General features: G+C 43.1%; 1 protein-coding gene across 2 annotated transcripts in view; it reads left to right on the top strand.

Annotated features, from left to right (window-relative positions):
• The window catches only part of SNX30 (sorting nexin family member 30), a 53694-nt gene that overhangs the window by 11576 nt on the left and 23482 nt on the right, over positions 1 to 18636 (top strand). For both annotated transcript variants that reach the window (XM_062018877.1, XM_062018878.1), the window contains exons 2-3: positions 7148 to 7336; positions 18458 to 18568. In XM_062018877.1, coding sequence (XP_061874861.1) covers positions 7148 to 7336; positions 18458 to 18568 — 300 coding nt within the window. The remainder of the gene's footprint in view (positions 1 to 7147; positions 7337 to 18457; positions 18569 to 18636) is intronic.

Here is an 18636-nt window from a genome sequence, read left to right as displayed (position 1 = left end):
GCCTAATTAATGTCTCTTCCCAATAATAACTTATTTCATCTGCCAAATGCCTGGCCCCCAAAGCTTTTTGACCTTTTGTGCACAAAGTAGCACAGTAACATGCTTTATTACTAACACTGAAGGACCTGTCTTAACTACTGTAAAGTATCTGTGAGATGCCACTCATGATCCTCATATTTAGAGTGTAAACTGAACCACCTTTAGCTTTAGTGTGACATTGCAGAGTTTCCCTTCCAGACTAGGAAAAGAGGCTGCCCTCTTAAGGACTTTGTGAGAAGACAGACATATAGCCAGACTGTATGAACAGATGATGTGGTACTTGGCATCTTCTTGTGACATCCCCCTTTACCGTCCCTCCGCTGTAGGGCAGAAACTGAACCATATTGTAGCTGAGTCCTTGAAGACTTCAGCAGCAAAGGAAGGAGATGGCTTATTTCTCTTGCTGAAGATACCATTTGCAGGATACACTTCTATGCCCACAGTCTTGCTCTGGTTAGCTTAACTGTGATGATTTATGGGAAAACAAACCACAAGGTAAAATAATCCATCATACAAGACCTGGCTGTTAGCCTCAGAAAAAAGGTGGGAATCCTATGACCTGCATGAGAAACCTTGGGAAGTGCCCATGTCATTCAATTCATTACTCCGTGAAACTTGTTCAGTGTTTCTCTGTTCAGCCAAAGTTTCAAAGAAGCAGTGTTCCAAGTATGATACCTTTATAACTCAGATCTTGAGTGGTACCAAACTGCATGCTGTTAGGATCACCTGCTGAATCTAAAATTCTTATTTTTTCAGCTATACTGAAGAGTCTGTCACCAGGCAACTTGGACCTACAGAGCAGAAACAGTAGTTTGCACGATGAACTCCAAAACAAAGTCATCAGAGTAATGGCTTGGCAAGTTGTTCTACTCTGGTATCTGTTTGCTGAGAGCAAATTAAGCCAGTTTTTAACTAGTGGCTTTTTGCTTAGATGGGCAAAATGACAGTGGTACTGCTGTGGAGGTGAGGCTTGGACTGGATGTGGTATGTATGCAGTTAGGAGCTTTCTGCCCAATGCTTCATGGCCCACAGACTTACTTGATACCCTCCAGGGCCAGGAAGTAAAAATCTGGGCTTGTATCTTTAGCCTCAGCACTGTCCCTCCTCTGCTGACACACTTCCAGGTAACAGCAAGAAGAATTACTTCTGAGCATAGTCTGTATCACTCTTAAAAATAGTCTCAACCTTGGAGTCTGATTCTAGATGATTTATAAAGCAGAAAACACTGACCTCTTCTGAGAGTACAGTCTTGTTTGTTGTGAGTACACCCACACACACTGTACTCTTCTTCCCATTACTGAAGAATGTCAGGAGATTATGTATATGTAACCACTTACCCTTTCCCAGGAGGATAGGTCCAGCCTTTGAAGCTGGTTCTCACAGTCCTTGTCAAACTACAGCTTAGCACTGTCTTATTTGTGAATCAGTGTAGAAATGTGGTACTTCCTCTTGGAGACTAATAGTGTTTTTGGAGTTAATTAGCTGTGGGGTTTCTGATTTTTTTTTTTTTTTGTTGAAACCTTGGAGGGTAAGGCTGCCTTCTTATCCTCACTTCCCTACTGTGACCAGAGCATTCTTCCTTCTCTGCAGTCTGGGTCCCCACTTTGGTCACTCTTAAAGTAGGTGCCGAAAAACAAGAGCAGGAGCAGGGGGCATGCAATATCTCATATCTACCTCAGGTATTTGTGAGGAAACAAAGGTGACCTGTAGTAAACAACAACAAAAAAAGAAATTATGCTGGTACCTGGGAGAGAATGGAACTGAACAAGTAAGTTTAAGAACAGTGAATCATAGAATGGTAGGGGTTGGAAGGGACCTTTAGAGATGATCTAGTCCAACCCCCCTGCAGAAGCAGGGTCACCTAGATCAGGTCGCATAGGAACGTGTCCAGGCAGGTCTTGAAGACCTCCAAGGAAGGAGCCTCCACAACCCCTCTCGGCAGCCTGTGCCACTGCTCCGGCACCCTCACAGTGAATATTCTTGGATCATATTCTTGTGCAGACTGAGATTTCGCTATACAGATGCTTAGTGAGATCTTCTAATATGATACTATGCTATCAGTGCCAGATTAACTGATCTAGATGAAGGATGGAAAGATGCTTTCTCTTTCTATGCAGAGCTGACCTGTACAAGGCAGTGGCAGAGAGCTGCATAAACAAAACCTGTTTTCAAAACTTGCTGGGATGAGACAAGTAGTGCTGTGAACAGATCTGTGAAAGCCAAGGTAATGCAAGCTTTCATAATATTCTTGGTAACAATTACATCTAAACCATTCTGGTTTTCCAGTCACCAGCAGTAGTTCTGCTATCGCTTTTTGCCATGTACTGAAAGTAAGACAATTCCAGAAAACAGCTGTAGTTGTTACATGGAATCATCATCCCCTTGACATGACTGTATCTGTGACTGTGTCTCTCTGGGAAACAGATAGCAAAAAGTAATGGAACGCTTTGAAACACAAGGAGAAGGGAACAGCACTCACAATTTCAGGAGCAAAGCAGTGAAGTGCTAGAAGAAGTACTACCTGTGAGGAGATCTTGAAGTTAGAGATATTTGGGGCTAAGTGCATGACTTGCTTCTAAACTTGCCTATAATAGTTGCTGAATGAGAGCAACATCTGGTGTTTTCAGGCTAATGCTTTCCAGATATGAGCTTATCTGTGCTTGGAAGACTCAGCTAAACCACTTGGTTTGTGGCCTACTGCTTGGAATAGCCAAGCTATCTGGTTAAGCTGTATGCTTGCTAAGTCAGGATAGGTGAACATTCACTTTGTAGAAGCTGTATTACTGACTAGCTTCACTTAACTCAGCAGCAGACTGCATGATCTTCACTTGACATTAAGCTGATAACTTCAGAATTTTAGACTCTTTTTTTAGCCTTCAAGGGTTGAGTCTTAGACACTTCCTCTGTTGTGTCCTGCTCCATTGAGAGAGACTGCCTTCCAGAAGACTGAATACCAAGCTCCAGATGTTTTACTTTATGTGGATCCAAGCTGCTCTGTAAATCCAGAGTCTTGGAAAATCTCCGGAGAGAATGAAGGAGGGAGAAGATGACATCAGCTGGAAACTTCCCAGCTCATTTTGCATTCCACATGCAGGCTTCAAGTTTATAAAATTTATCAGAATTCTAAATTTGGATGAAGTGAACTTTTTTTAAGATTTAGTATCTGTTTCTGGGCAGGCTAGCTAGTCAAGGTATTTGGACCGTATAATCACAACAAAAGAATGTGAAGCTGCACTAGATAGCAGCCTGCATAGTTGTAAGGGCTCGTGTATTTCCAACACAAGTTAGTTAGTTCTTACTTGCCCTGTACAGTAAGATACCAAATGTGTGCTGCTCAAATCATCTGATCTCATATACCCACAGACTTGGGTGTCTTGAGGAATCCTACAAACCTCATAGGAATGCGTAAAGAGTTTGCCTTAGGCAGTTTTACAACTCCACGGAAGACTTGTGCTTAACCAGTAGATCCTGAATCTGAAGGTTGTACTAGTTCTGCTATAGGTTGTGATCTAGGCCTTGCTAGACCTTCACCTGACCTGCTTCTGCAGGTGAGAAAGCTGTGAGACTGGCCTGAGGAAGTGAGGGACAGAGACTAAGAAATTTTGCTCATTCCTTTAGAAGAAGCTTTGAAACTTCAGGAATTCTTCATGGATACTCTCTAGGACTTGAAGAATGCCTTGACGAAACCTGTCTTCCATGCTGTCTGCTCAGCTACCAGAAGCAGCCTCCCTTCCTTACTGCTGTGGGACTGCTCAGATTCATGTCAGGCTAACTACTATGTGTAACAAGTGCTATGACAAACAGGCACTTTTTCTGTAAAGAGCTTTGTGAACTGGGTACCTGCTGGGACTGTACTGATCTCTCGTAAAGCAGATGAGTACTTAAAACTGTGGATGAGCCACTACTTGGTGCACTAAAGGTGAAGCTGATGCATGAGTTCCTGGCACTGAAGTCAGTGTAAAATGATTAATACTAGTCAGTGTTTCAAATGCTTGTGAACGTAATGGTGCTAACATGTAGAAATGCACATGGCCACAGATCCCCTTTCCTGCTAGGCTCCACAGAACATACTCTTCTTTCTGTTGTAAAAGGAGACTGGAAAAGATAATGCAGTCTTGCCTTGCCAACTGCAACAAAAATACAAATCCCACGGAAGAGAAAGCCAGTGCTAATTAACATGAAGAGGAAGCATTCTGCAGAAAGGAGTACAACCTGAGACAACTTAAATTGCTAGACCATCTGCTGTGACACTTCAAAGCCTGCCTTTTTCTAGCAATAGTGTAAGACTTCAGTAAACTCATCCTGCCTACTGTTAAATGAAAGTTCAGTGTTGTTCCTTGCGGAGTTAGCTAGGAGGCTTTAGCCCCTTAAGAAGGACGAATAGCTTCTAACTTGGCCTTCAACTGCTGAAAACTAGCCATGTAGCAGGACATAATGCCAGCTGTGACTGCTAGAGGAGGGTTCTGCCATTGCAGATAGGGATGTATAGCACAGTACTGCTTTCAATGTATATGTTCGCTGTCCTTTACCCCCTACCCCAACTAGCAGCATTCCTTTTCTAACTAGTGGTGGTGTAGAAGCTTTACTTGATATAGATCTAGGGTGTTTTATTCAAGGCTAAGATCAGGTAAAACTATCATAGCCTTTATTGTGAGGACTTGAGACATTCCACAGGACTTAACAACTGCAAGAACACTCTCAAGTAGACTGAAGTGTATCCCAGCCTTCACAAACCTCTGCTCTGCTTAAAAAAGTGCACAGCATGCTAGTACAGTATTATCTCACAACAAAATTGGTAAGGGAAGTAGCTAACTTCATGCATGTGGCTGAAAGCTCCGTCTCTGGTCCTTCTTCCAATTGTTATAACACCTTGATACAGAGTTTTCATATTTTTAGCAGATTTTGTCATCCTCTAAATGTTCTTCTGGAAGGATTTTGTTACAAGCTTGTAAGATCTCCAATACAACTAAGTTTAAGTTGTTTCCACAAGTTATTTCAATTCTATCTTGGAAGCTTAGAATTTGACTTACTGAAGTTCTGGCACAACTTGTCTTGTACTAATGCTTATTGCACATGGGCAATGAAGAGATGTCTTTTCCTTTTGGAAGCAGCAACAAATTTGTCTACAGCTTTTGTGGTTTCCCAGGGTTTGCTTTGCTCGTTGTTCTGTCTAGCCAAATTACCCTGTCTAGCTGAACTGCTATCTCCTGTTGCTAATCTTATCCTGTCCTCTGCTTATTTTGAAATGCAGCAGAACTGTGTATCTGCTGAGGTATTGTAGCATTACTTCTTTCTGTTGTACAGGCGCTGTCTATGTTGAGTCTGAGATAGCTTCAACTATAGAAGTATGTATCTGCCTGATATGTGAGCTGACAAGCTGTGCCATGCTCATCTTGCTCTTTTGCATCTTAGATAGCATTAGAGTACCTACCTTCCAATTCGTGCTCTCTTGCCAGTTAAGTCTGAAATATCTCATCTGTTTGCAACCATTTCTGAGCATTAGCTGGGACAATGCACCTAACCTCTCTGTTAGTAGACAGTTTTAGATCATCCCTCTCCCAGAATGTCTAGGCTAAAACATTATTCTCCCTTCATAAGGCAGACCTCAATGTAAAGGGCAGTACTACCACAGTTCTGCAGGACTGCAACAGTACTCCCATGAGAAGTTTGTGATGAAGACAGATAGGAACTTAGCCCTGATCTTAGTTGTTGGCAAAGGCAACATATAAGTAGCTTTACCTTGAAGCTCTCACCTGTAATTCTGAACCCTTTAACCAAAGAGGACTTCTTTTGAAGACAGGGACATAAACCATAATTGCATAAGGAATACTGACAGACAAAGAAGATCTTACCAAACAGGAATGCTTTGTGAAGACTACATATTTTTAGCCACTTAAGGACTGTGTGAAGTGGGGGCTAAGCATTAATTTTGAAACGAAGAAGCTTCTAGTTAATGTGCTACTTAGCTATAGTGATGTTTCTAGCAACCAGAGGAAGCTTCACCCTTACAGGGGGAACACAGAGTAAATCTGGTTTTGTGCTGCTAATTAAAACAAACAAAAAACCTTTTCTCTTCCCTGGAAAGAAGAGCTGTGGATCTTTGGGACTTTCTAATACTGTTGTCAGATGTTCCTGCATGTTGTACAACTTGCTCAGTGGCAGAGCAGACAATACTTGTGAAGTTGCTGTAATATTTTTGCAATATTTTGCAAAGTAGAGTAACCACTAGCTGTATGGAGTAGTTGGTCTATATCAAAGTGTGAGACCAGAAGGTATGGGAAGGTTCATTGTAAACATTTTTTTGTGTGTGTGTTTTGTTTTGTTTTTTTTTCTCTCTGCTGCTTAGTTAGTTTCAAGGAATTACAGACTTCCCAAACCTTAGTGCATCTCTTCCTGAAATAGCCACTTTCTGGTTCTTTTAGTGTCTGTTTTCCCTAGGCACTAGATGATACTCTTGGAGTTGGGAGGATGGGAATGAAGACCTCTACCAGCAAAACACACAGTGTTTCATTGACCTTTGAACTCCAAAAGGGAGGTGATGCTGGATACTGGTGCTGAAGTGTATAATCTATGGCTGTTGTGTAGTGCAGAGATGGCAATTCAGTCTCTGACTGCCATCAACATGTTTGAAAGGTAACTGTTGAGGTGGGAAGCCTCTGACACAAGTTTGCCATCCTTCCTTTACTACAGGAGTTTCCAGAGGCAAAGGCTTACTGCATTCCAGTCAACCAAACTGTTGCCAGTTTGCCTGAAGCTAATCTTATAAGCAAGTCTCTTGATTTGCCTAACTGTTTTGTTTTCAGCATCAAAGTTTGTTCAGTCTCACCAGGAACTGTTGGTTCAGCAATATTATTGCTTTCTCCTGAACAGAAAGCAGCTTGTGCCATACTAAGGGAGATGTGGTAGTAATATACTTTTCTTCAACTTGCAGAATGATAGAACGACCTAATACTTAAAGCCCAGTCCTGGAGAAGTATGATCCTTGGAGCTGCTGTAAAAATAGCCCAAATAGCCCTCATAATATACCAATGAAGCTTTGAAAGTACTGTGCTTTACAACAAATCTGTTCAGTTACTAAAAACTTGCTATTTTTCACTCTTCAATACAGGATCTCAGTCTACCCAATGGCACACCTGTGGATACTTCTAGCCCAGCCTCCTCCTCATCTCTCCTCAACAGACTACAGCTAGATGATGACTTGGATGGAGAAACTAGAGACCTCTTTGTTACTGTTGATGATCCCAAAAAACATGTGTGCACAATGGAGACGTACATCATGTACAGGGTTACAACAAAGGTACAAAGCAACATTCTCCTTTCCTAGTATTTCTTCTATTGGGAATTATTTTTAGAGCACGTTCTAGGTGACTATGCACTGTATTTCCTTATGTTCAGAGCAAGAACTTGGTGTCTCCGGTAGCTTCCGAAAATGTTGAAGGTATGACTTCTCTTAGCAGAACTATTACTACTTCAGTATATGAAACTATGCAAAACTTTTAACATATCAGCTTAGATTTTTGTCTCTGACTCCTAGGTAAAACTGTTTGTAAACTTGCTGAGCCGGTTTCTTTCATGAACTTGAAAAATTGTTTGTGTAAAGTAATCTGACACATATTTGGCTTGAGTTGCCTCCTGTGAAGAGGAATGTGCCTTGTTGATGATTCACTGTTATAATCTCATATTTTGTGTCTATTCTTCTCTAAAATACTTTAAGTTTGTTGCTTTAAGTGTTTACTATGCTTCCTCATCAGCCACTTACCTAATCGTAATCATCATACTGAACTGGAAACTAACGTCCACGCAGTTGGTACAGAGACTGTATAGCTGCTGGTAAAATTAAGTAGCCTAAGAATGCTACTGCCTACCAAAAGAAGTGTACTAGAATTTTTTTTTCAGTATCTTGTAGTTAAATCATTAATGCAATCTAACTACAGTAATATGAAAAGTGATGTGAGAAGTCCACTGTGCCTACAACTGGAATGTTGATTTCTGTTAACTAATTCATTCTCATTAGCATCAGATCCTGGATTATATTGACATCTATTTTAGGTACTTGTAGTTACCTAAGGCAAAAAGTGTTCACTAACTTCAGTAGGAATATACTTGATCCATTTGTCCAAAAAGATTAACATTCCTCTGACCTATTTAAATGGTGCTATGTAATAGAGAGAGTATTTTCGTTTGAGATAACGAAGCCTTATTTTTTTTCTCAAAGTGTCTACTCCAAAGTTTCAGTGTCAGATTGTACAGGAGAAAACATGTTTTCTCTAAAATAATAGCTAGCTCTAACTGCATACTTAATATAGGCCTGTCATTCTTTGTTGCTCTAAGTGTCTTGCAAGAAATCACAGAATAGTAGGGGCTGGAAGAGACCTTTTAGCAATCATTTAGTCCAACTCCCTTACTAAAAACAGGTCCATGTAGTTCAGGTTGCCCTGTGCCAGGGCTCCATCACTCTCACAGTGAAATAGTTCTTCCTTAAGTTTAAGTGGAACTTTCTGTGTTCCATCTTTTGTCCCTTATCCCAGTCTAGTCCCTGCTGACAGCAGAAAAAAAGTGTCACCCCATCCTCTTGACATACACCTTTTAAATCATACAGTCATAGATGGTAGGGGTTGGAAGGGACCTTTAGAGATCATCTAATCCAACTCCCCAGCAGAAGCAGGTCAACCTCAGATCAGGTCACACAGAAATGTGTCCAGGCAGGTCTCGAAGACCTCCAGGGAAGGAGACACTGCAACCCCCTGGGCAGCCTGTGCACAGAGCTCCATCATCCTCACAGTTAAATAGTTTTTTCTTATGTTTAAATGGAACTTTTTGTGTTCCAGCATCATCCCATTACCCCTTGTCCCGTTGCTAGATACCATTGAAAAAAAGGATGCCCCAAACTCCTGACATCCACCATTTAGATATTTGTAAATATTAAGGACATCCCCCCTCAGTCTTCTGATGAGGATGTTGTGGGAGACAGTGTCAAAAGCCTTGCTGAAGTCAAGGTAGATGACATCCACTGCTCTCCTCTCATCTAGCCACCCAGTTATGCGCTCATAGAAGGCTGTCGTGTTTGTCAAACAGGATTTCCCCTTGGTGAATCCATGTTGACTCCCCCTGATAACCATCTTTTCCTTCATATGTTTAGAGATGATATCCAGGGCGAGTTGTTCCATCACCTTTCCAGGGATGGAGTTGAGACTGACTGGTCTGTAGTTTCCTGGGTTGTCCTTCCTACCCTTTTTGAAGGCTGGTGTGACATTGGCCTTTCTCCAGTCCTCAGGCACCTCACCTGTCCTCCATGAGTGTTCAAAAATGATGGAGAGAGGCTTGGCAATCACATCAGCCAGCTCCCTCAGCACTCTAGGATGCATCCCATCAGGACCCATTGACTTATGAGCCTTAAGCCTGGCCAACAAGTCTATAACCTCTTCCTCCTCCACCCAGGGCAAGTCCTCTGCTGTCCAGGCCATCCTACTATCCTTGCTGGAGTGGGCTTCCTGAGGGCCAGCCTTGGCTGTAAAGGCTGAAGCAAAGAAGGCATTCAATAGTTTGGCCTTCTCTGCATCCTCAGTCACCAAGGCCCCCTCTGTGTTCACCAGCAGGCCCACATTCCCCCTAATCTTCTTCCTTTTTCTGCTAATGTACCTGAAAAAACCCTTCTTGTTTCCCTTTACTTTCCTGGCTAGGTTTAATTCTAGAAGGGAAAGGCTAAGAATTCTTAGCCTTCCTGGCTGCACCCTTGCATGCTATTATGGTTTTACCCAGCCAGCATTGAAGTGCCATGACAGCCTCTTGCTCACTGCCCCATTCACCCTCACCCGTGTTAGGATGGCAGAAGCCTCAGTGAGATGGGAGAAAAGAAGATAACCAAGGACCTTGTGGATCAAGGCAAAGGCAGGGAGGGCTCACTGCCAATTAGGGTTCTGGGCAAAACAGGCTTCAGTATTTGACTTAGAGAGGAAAGTAAGGGAAGTTTATTCTACTGCCTACTAGAAACAGAAAGCAAAAACACAGCAGGATGGTGAGGATAAAAAAATATACAACCATTACTTTAAGATCTCCCTCCCTCATCCCTCCTTTCTTCCTGGGCCCAGCTCACTGGTCTCCATATCTCTACCTCCTCCCCCCTCAACGGCATGGCGGGGGGGTGGGGGCAGGCAGGGAATGGGGGATGTGGTCAGTCTCTCACAGTTGGGCTCTGCCACTTCTCTCTTCTCAGAGAATTCTTCTCCTTGCATTCTTCCCCTGCTCTGATAAAGGGTCCCTCCCACAGTCCTCACCTCATGAGTTCTTCCTAAGGGCTACAGCTGCTTCTCTGCAGCAGCAGCATTCCGGGCACCTTCTGCTGCAACACCACTCTCCCACAAACTCACGGCCTCCTCTGGGAACAGTCACAGTTCCCCTGGTATGGGGTCCTCTATGGGCTGTGAACAAAGCTCTGCTTCACCACGCTTCTCCACAAGATGCAAGGAGGGGTCTCTGCTCCAGCATTCCTCCTTCTCTCTTCCCTTACTGACCTTGGGGCCTGCATGGTTGCATCTCCCTCAACTCCTTCCACCACCAGCAGCTGGAAAAGAAGAAAGAAACAACAGCAAGAAGGAACAGGAAGCACCCTCCTCTTCTGGCTGTTTCTTAAGAAATGATCAGGGAGCCACTCAGTTGGCTCAGCCCCAGAAGTGGGTCAGAGCTGAGGAAGGTTTCGAGCAACATCTTACAGGAGCCATCTTTACAGCCCCTTCCCCATTACCAGAAATGGCTCCACACAAACCCATGGCACACCCTCAAGCAATGTTCCTATACTCTTCCCAAGAAACCGGGCCCTGTTTCGACCTCTCATAGATGTCTGCCTTCTCCCTGAGTTGTCCCAGCAGCTTTGTTCATCCATGGAGGCCTCCTGCCTCCTTCTCCTGCTCTTCTACTTGTGGGGACAGACTGATCCTCGGTTTGGAGGAAAAGCAGCACTTGAAGATCCACCAGCTCTATTGGGCACTTCTATCTTCGAGGATACTGTCCCGTGAGATCCCTCCAAGCAGGTCTTTGAAGAGCCCAAAGTCAGCTTGTCTGAAATGCAGGGTCACAATCCTGCTTGGTGTCCTGCTTCTTCCACACAGGATCTTGAACTCTACCATCTCATGATCACTGCAGCCAAGGTTGCCTCCAACCTTCACATCCCCAACCAGACCCTCCTTATTTGTCAGCAGCAGGTTCAGCAGCACACCCTTCCTTATTGGTTCTTCATTTACCTGAGACAGGAAGTTGTCGTCAGCAGTCTGTAGGAACCTCCTGAACTGCATGTACTTGGCTGAGTGGCTTTGCCAGCAAGTATCAGGGTGGTTGAAGTGCCCCATGAGGACCAGGGCTTGTGACTGTGAAGAGGCTCTCAGTTGTTTGTAGAAGGCCTCATCCACTTCCTCCTCCTGACCAGGTGGCCTGTAGCAAACTCCAACAACAGTATCACCTAACCTTACCCTGCCCCTTTTTTTCACCCACAAGCACTCAACTTGCCCCTCATCGTCACCCAGGCAGAGCTCAATGCACTCTTAATTGCTCTCTCACATATAGAGCAACTCCACCTTCTTACCTGACTTGTCTGTCTTTCCTAAATAGCACATAGTCCACCATGGCTGTGCTCCAGTCCTGGCAACTGTCCCACCACGTCTCTGTGTCCGCAGTGAGGTTGTAGCCATGCATCTGCACCCACATCTCGTTCTTCCTGCTTATTCCACAGGCTGCGTGCATTGGTGTAGAGGCAGCACAGGGGCTTACTCAAACACACAGGTTTCCCTGGATGGATGCAAGATGTTCCTTCTTGATTTGATACTCCCTTGGGGTGGTCAGCCTTCTGCATCTTGTCATGGTGTGGGGCTGAGGGAGCACTCATCATTGCATTTCCTGCCTTGCCCTGTTTTCATTTAGATGAGGTGGCTTGTTCTTTGCCATTTTTCCCTCCCGACTCCCACATCCTTCAGTTTAAAGCCCTCTATTCCCAAATATTCCAGTGCCCTTGTGAGAGACGTGTTTTCAGTTCTGCCTTATTGAATTAGAGTCTTCAGAGACAGTTCCGTTGTCATAAAAACTGAAACCTTCTTGTTGGCACCAACCTCTTATCCAGGAGTTAACTTGAGTAATTTTGGTATTAGTGACTTCCCCTTTTTCTGTAATGGATGAGATGGAAGAGAAAATAACTTGGGCCCCCCTACCCTTCATGTGTTCCCCCAAGATTTTATAATCCTTTTTGATTGTGTTAATGTCATGTCTCATTACATCATTCATACCCATGTGGAAGACTAGTAGCCCATGTCCCTGACAAGCTGTGGCACTCTCTCGGGTACCTTGCTCATCTTGGCTCTCAGCAGGCAGCATACCTCTTGTGAATCCTTGTTCAAGAAACGAATACGGATCTTGGTGCTTTTTAACATCGAGTCACCTACAACGAGCACCCGTCACTTCTTTTTTCGGTGCCCACTGCCTGTTGCTGGTGGAGCAGCTGATGGTGAATTGTTCGGTGGATTGTCCCCTTCTGGACCTTGTTCATTTAGACATCCAGTGTTGTTAATGCTTTATACTTACTTTTGATTGGCAGTTTGCAAAGGAGGATTATGAAAGGGAGCCCTGCTTTTTTTTTTGCCTTTTTTTTTTTTTGCCAGGAATCATGTATTTTAACTACTAGGAAATGCTAAGAAGTATTGTACCAAACTTTTCTACTTGGAGTGGCTTACCTTTCAGCTGTTACATGATCAGAAGGAAGTTGAAGCACAAAATGAGATACAGCTTCCCACAGTTAAGTGGCAAAAATTGGCTAAAGTTTTTTCTTCCATAAATTAGGACCCAATTATTTTGTCAAGATAAAATACCCCCATGCTGTGGCACCCTAATAGTGTTCCTTTTCTTAGAAATCTGAGTATTCCCTTTTTAAAGCAGAACTCTAGAAAGCTATTTACCATATTTAGATATGATCTATTACCCAGTAGTTGTTTGTTTTTTTAAAAAAATTTAAAACTCTTATCCTGTACTTCTGATTTTGCATATCTGCCCACCTGTCTGTTAATACTTGTTTTATTTGGGATCACACTGTAGCACATAAATCTGCTTTGTCAGAGCATTACATTACATTATTGTGAAACAGTGCGTAGTTTGTTCTTGCCACCATGATAGCCTCACCTCTTCAGGTTTATTATTCTTCTAAACTTCTGGCTAACTTCTGTGGTCAGTATTTCTAGCACCATCTACCATTGTCTTTGGAAGACTAACAGTATTAATGATCTGATTCATTTTTACTGTACAAACAAGGCTCCGTAGATGCCAAGCTAATTGTCCAGTCAGTCAGTGTAGCTGAAAGCAGTAATTTAACATGGCAAAGAAGTTGCACAGGGGTGATTCCTAGATAGTCAGGAGGCTGTGTTGATGCTTTCACCTTCAGGTTATAGGTCAAAGTTTTACAGTAGACCTTGCTCCTGTCGTCAGTGTAAGGCCACACATCTCCACCACCTCCCTTGCAGCCTTGCATAAGAGGGATCTGAGACCTGTGAAGGCCTGAAGAGATCTCTAGTGGCTCTGTATGAGAAGACAAGGATGACTCCTTTCTTCTTTCTCCACTGAAGAATGATACTGGAACCTCAAAGGTTATGCTAAATAAGTCCTAGAATGAGCTACACTGGAGAGTTACTTGCTGTGAAAAGCAGCATCACTAAGTGGAAGAGGGCAGTGTAATTGCTAGTGCTGTAATGTGCCCTTGTGGTTGTGACTGGACACTGTAGAGAGGAATGTAACCTGACCAGTGTCTCATTTTTGTGTTTTCATATCTTTTTTTTCTTTAGAAAGCTGCTTCATCATAAAAGCAAAAAAAAAAAAGAGAAGTTTTTCATTATGTCCCAGACTTCTCATTTACTGTTACCTTTGTTAGTAATGATCTTGGTGGCTGAGGTGATGGCTGTCCAAACACTTGGTCCAAAACAAGAGTTTATAGGGAAGCAGAGAAGAAAATGTAAGAGTTTGCTTCGTCCTGCTTGTGTTTGTGTTTTCACAACTTCCTAGGAAACAACCAGGTAGGAATCTCAGCCTATTTTCTGGATTAACAAAGAACATAATGGGAATTCCCAAAATAACAGAGATGGTGATTCAGACCTGGCTCTCTTGTCTCTTTCATACTTTGGGTTTTTTTTTCTTGTTAACAACAGTTTTCTCACATGGGTAGGTACTGAAACCAAGAAGGTGGGTGAAACTTGTGCTGGAACTTTATTGGTCTTGGCTGTGCTCCTGATCCACCTTTGTCCTCTTCAGATTGGCTGATGTGCACTGTAGAGGGATTTTGTCAAGCAGATGTTTCTGAGAGGAGTAGGGGGAGAGAATAAAGCTTACCCTTGCACTGTATGCAGTCATCTCTCTTAAGGGATACATAAGTGAGTGCACTTCTAACTTCACTTTCGTTGTAGTTTCTAGGACAGCCAGGCCTCCTTCTGTGCCTTTTCCCATGGAGGTCTGAACAGCTGTGTGCTGCTCCTTAGTCATGCTTTTACTCTGCAGGCTTGAAGGGAGGGGCTTTCAAACCAGTCAGCAGTGAAGTGGAGGTCTTGTTTTCTTTTTTCCCATCCTTATCCTTCTGCTTGCAGTGCATGCATTGGGTAGATTACTGGAGCATTGCTGAGGAGCAAGTGTTAAGTGCTATAATCTCTTTATAAAACAGGCTAAATTATTTGAGTCAAGTGAAACTATGAACTGCTAAGAACACTAACTTTGCTGCCTTTCCCAATCTGCCTTTCCTCTCTCTTTCCTAGTTGATTTTCCCCCAGACTTTTAATAGTTTTTAGAGGGAAATCAGGTGTAGTAAGAGAGAGATAAGAACTGGGGTACAACAATACTTAGTAACACAGGCTAGCTTCAAGTTTGACTGTTAACTCCCTTCAAAAAAGACAATCTTACACAAGATCAAAACTTGGTGATTGCCTTAATATTGCCTCAAGTCAAGACTGTTCCAACAGCAGCAGGACTGTCTGTACCTCTGCCTGTTTTCCAGCAAGTAAAACTGAGCCCAGAATACTGCAGTGCTGACTTGGTGGAACTTTGATGGAGTTTTCAGTAAATCCCTGGAAACATCTTCCCCTTTATTCTTGGGAGGTTGAGATAATGCTACATAAGTTTCTTAGCTTCCTTTGAAAGAGACGTGTCCTTTCAAGATGAGATTTATGGATCCTACTAAGAAAGCAGGAAAAAATTAGCTGTGTCAAAACCCCAGATATTTCACGGGACATCACTAGACAGTGGCAAGACCCTTTTCCCTTTTGTGTGCATCCTGGAAAAAAATAACTTGTGTTAAGCCAATGAACAGTTTGATCTGAGATCCAAATTCTTTCAGCATTATGAGGTGTTGTTAAAATCTTGAAAGGCCCTTATGTTCTGTCCAAATAATCTTTGAATAGTCTTATTTGCTGTCTGGATTTGACAGACTGTCCAACAAACAGATGCTGATGACTGTGATGTATTTTCATCTGCTTCCTGCTGAGGAACAAAACCTGATGTATGAAAAACATTGCAAATTTGCTTGTGATGTAAAGGCAGCAGTAGCAGTTTCCTAGAGATGAACAATAACTAATGTAAAGTTTGTGCACAGAACTTATCCTGCTTTCCTACTTTAAGATTAAATAATAACTGTACAGTTTTCCTTAACTGTTAGCATAATATGGGTTAATAAGGTTGTCAGTGCTAACAGAGGGGAGGCTTTACTTTCACCCTGATGATACAGGATAAGACACTGTGATGTGTGTATGTCCTGATTACTCTTTCACTCACTGTTTGATCTCTTTTAAGAGACCTTTTCTCAATGACAGCCAGTTCACAAAGCTCTCCCTACTACTAAATCACTACTTCTGGGAGGACTGGCTGATTCCCTAGAAGGCTGTGCTGGCATTCAGCAGGCTCTCACCCAACTTGAGAGTTGGGCAGAGAGGAACCTCATGAGGTTCAACAAGGGCAAGTACAGAGTCCTGCACCTGGGGAGGAACAACCCCATGCACCAGTACAGGCTGGGGGCTGAGCTGCTGGAGAGCAGCTCTGCAGAGAGAGACCTGGGAGTGCTGACTGATAATAAATTAACCATGAGCCAGCAATGTGCCTTCGTGGCCAAGAAGGCCAATGGCATCCTGGGATGCATCAAGAAGAGTGTGGTCAGCAGGTTGAGGGATGTTCTGTTCCCCCTCTCCTCTGCCCTGGTGAGGCCTCATCTGGAGTCCTGTGTCCAGTTCTGGGCTTCTCGACTCAAGAGGGACTCTCTTTAGACAGAGTCCAGTGCAGGGCCACCAAGGTGATCATGGGACTGGGGCATCTTTCATATGAGGAAAGGCTGCAGGACCTGAGACTGTTTAGTCTGGAGAAGAAGAGACTGAGCAGGGACCTCATTAATACTTACAAGTCTGTCCAGGAAGGTAGTGGAATCTCATCCTCTGGAGGCTTTCCAAACCCTTCTGAATGCCTTCCTCTGTGACCTGATCTAGGTGGACCTGCTTTAGTTAGGGGGGTTGGATATGATAATTTCTAAAGGTTCTTTCCAATCCCTTCCATTCTGTGATTCTGTGTGGGGTTTTTTGTTTGTTTTATTTTTAGGTTACTTCCTGCAAGGCTCAAGTATATCTGCCATATTAACAGAACAAAGCAGTCAGCACCACTGAGGACTGTCTGCATATGTGAATCATCTTGTGCTAGCATAATGTCATTCAGTCTTTTAGTTGAAACAAGTGAGAATGATTCAAATGAGATCTGAGAAGCTACATGTATAGTGTGACACTCTAATATGTTATACAAGCTGGTGTTACTCTTAAGGTGTAGTTGAGTAAAGCACAGGGCTGAAGTGAATATCTAGGTCCTGGCAGTTTCTCATCTACAACCAAAACTGCTCCACTGATGAGCCTTCTTTATGTTGGTCTTGTGGGCATGTATATATCTGTTACCATAGTTAGGAGGTCGAAGAAGACAGGAGGTGAACTTCATGTCTTTTCTGTCTATGCCTTTCTTCTCTAGAAACAAACCCTTTTAGTGCTAATATCACATTATCACACTGTTTATAGTATGCTAGAGCTACTGTTCTGTTCACATTAAGGCTGTCGATATTTCACAAGAAAGAGATTTCTGTTGAAGAATTTTGTACAGATTCCCAAGTGAGGACTGGTGGGAGTAACGTACAGTAACTGAAGCGTTGGAGCCATCCAGGGAGCAAGCGAAGAGGTGAATTGCATTTAAGGGCTACTTTTTGGCTCTTTCCAAGTATGTGGCAGTTGCTCTCAGTCTGGCAGTAAATACAAAATCTCTGCTGGAATTTAGCAGGTGGTTGTAGTGACTAGGAGTAGCAAAGCAACCTAGTGCTTGACTCAGTGCCACTTCAAAGCTAGGAGAGCTAGTGCATTGCCCAGGATGCAGTGGCATTCATGTCTAACTGGTACTGCAGCATGACATTTATTAGATGGTCTTAATGCTGCAGGTAACTAAGTATAGCTCTCAGGCTTCTCTGTGAGCTGTGCTACTCATTGGGACATAATGATAAGGGCCATCTACCTTCCAGTTAAGACTATCAGAATACCCGGCCCATTAGCAGAGACTCCTAGTTGTTTCACAGTTCCATTAATGCTTTTAGGCAGTTGCAAAATACGTTGTGCAAGCAGCCCTATGCAGTCAGCTTTCCAGACCATGGACTGTGGGAGGACTGGATAAAATGTTTTCCAGCAATTTCTATTCATACTTACCTTCTGTCTCAGATTTGTGATGGTAAGTTTTACTCGACCTGAAGAATGAAAACTTTGAATAGTTAACCTAATGTACTGATATCTGTAGTCAAGCATACCTGAAGTTAATGTAAACAAGATTGTTTTGTTTTGGAAATGCACAAAAATGGTCCTTTGATAAACCATAGTTATGTTCTGACATTTTATCCTTGAAGGAGTGTAATTGGCCTGTCGCTTCTGGAATATGAGGTGGTGGTGAAACACTTTTTCACCCATGATTACTGGAGATCTTAAAATAAACAAGTCATTATGTGTCTTTGTTTCTCATTCTCTATGACTAAAATAGCCTCTTCTTTGGAACTAAGTCTCCCGTGCAAACTTGTAACTGCCAAGAGCTTAATGTGGTGCCCAGTACTGTCCACTCCACAGACTTCTCCCATGAAGTTTATCTGAGAAGGACATATTATGAAGTACAAATACATCTTAAGAACATATAATTTCCAAGTAATTATTTTTCTTATTGCTGTTTTTCCCACAGCTTGGAAGGCCAGAGGATCTTTCTCTCGTGCTGTCTGCAAACGTGCTTTTGGGGATGACAACCTTGTGCAAGGCTTGTCTGGCCCTGCCCTTGCAAGTGGTGGCTGTACTACATCTACTGTTGCACTGAAGTGAAGGGTTTTGGTGTACACTAAGCATATTCTGTTCTTCTTTTCCAGACGACACGAGCAGAGTTTGATTTGCCAGAGTATTCTGTCCGCCGCCGGTACCAGGACTTTGACTGGTTGAGAAACAAGCTGGAAGAGTCTCAGCCAACACATCTCATTCCTGTAGGTAGTAAGCAAGATTCTGCTGATGAGGACAGTTCTGTGCCTGTCTTCCAAGGATGTTATTTTGA

The sequence above is a fragment of the Colius striatus genome, chromosome Z (genome assembly GCF_028858725.1).
Source record: "Colius striatus isolate bColStr4 chromosome Z, bColStr4.1.hap1, whole genome shotgun sequence".
NCBI lineage: Eukaryota > Metazoa > Chordata > Aves > Coliiformes > Coliidae > Colius > Colius striatus.
The sequence above is the reverse complement of the archived record's forward strand: the minus strand, read 5'-3'. Positions and strand labels throughout refer to the sequence as shown.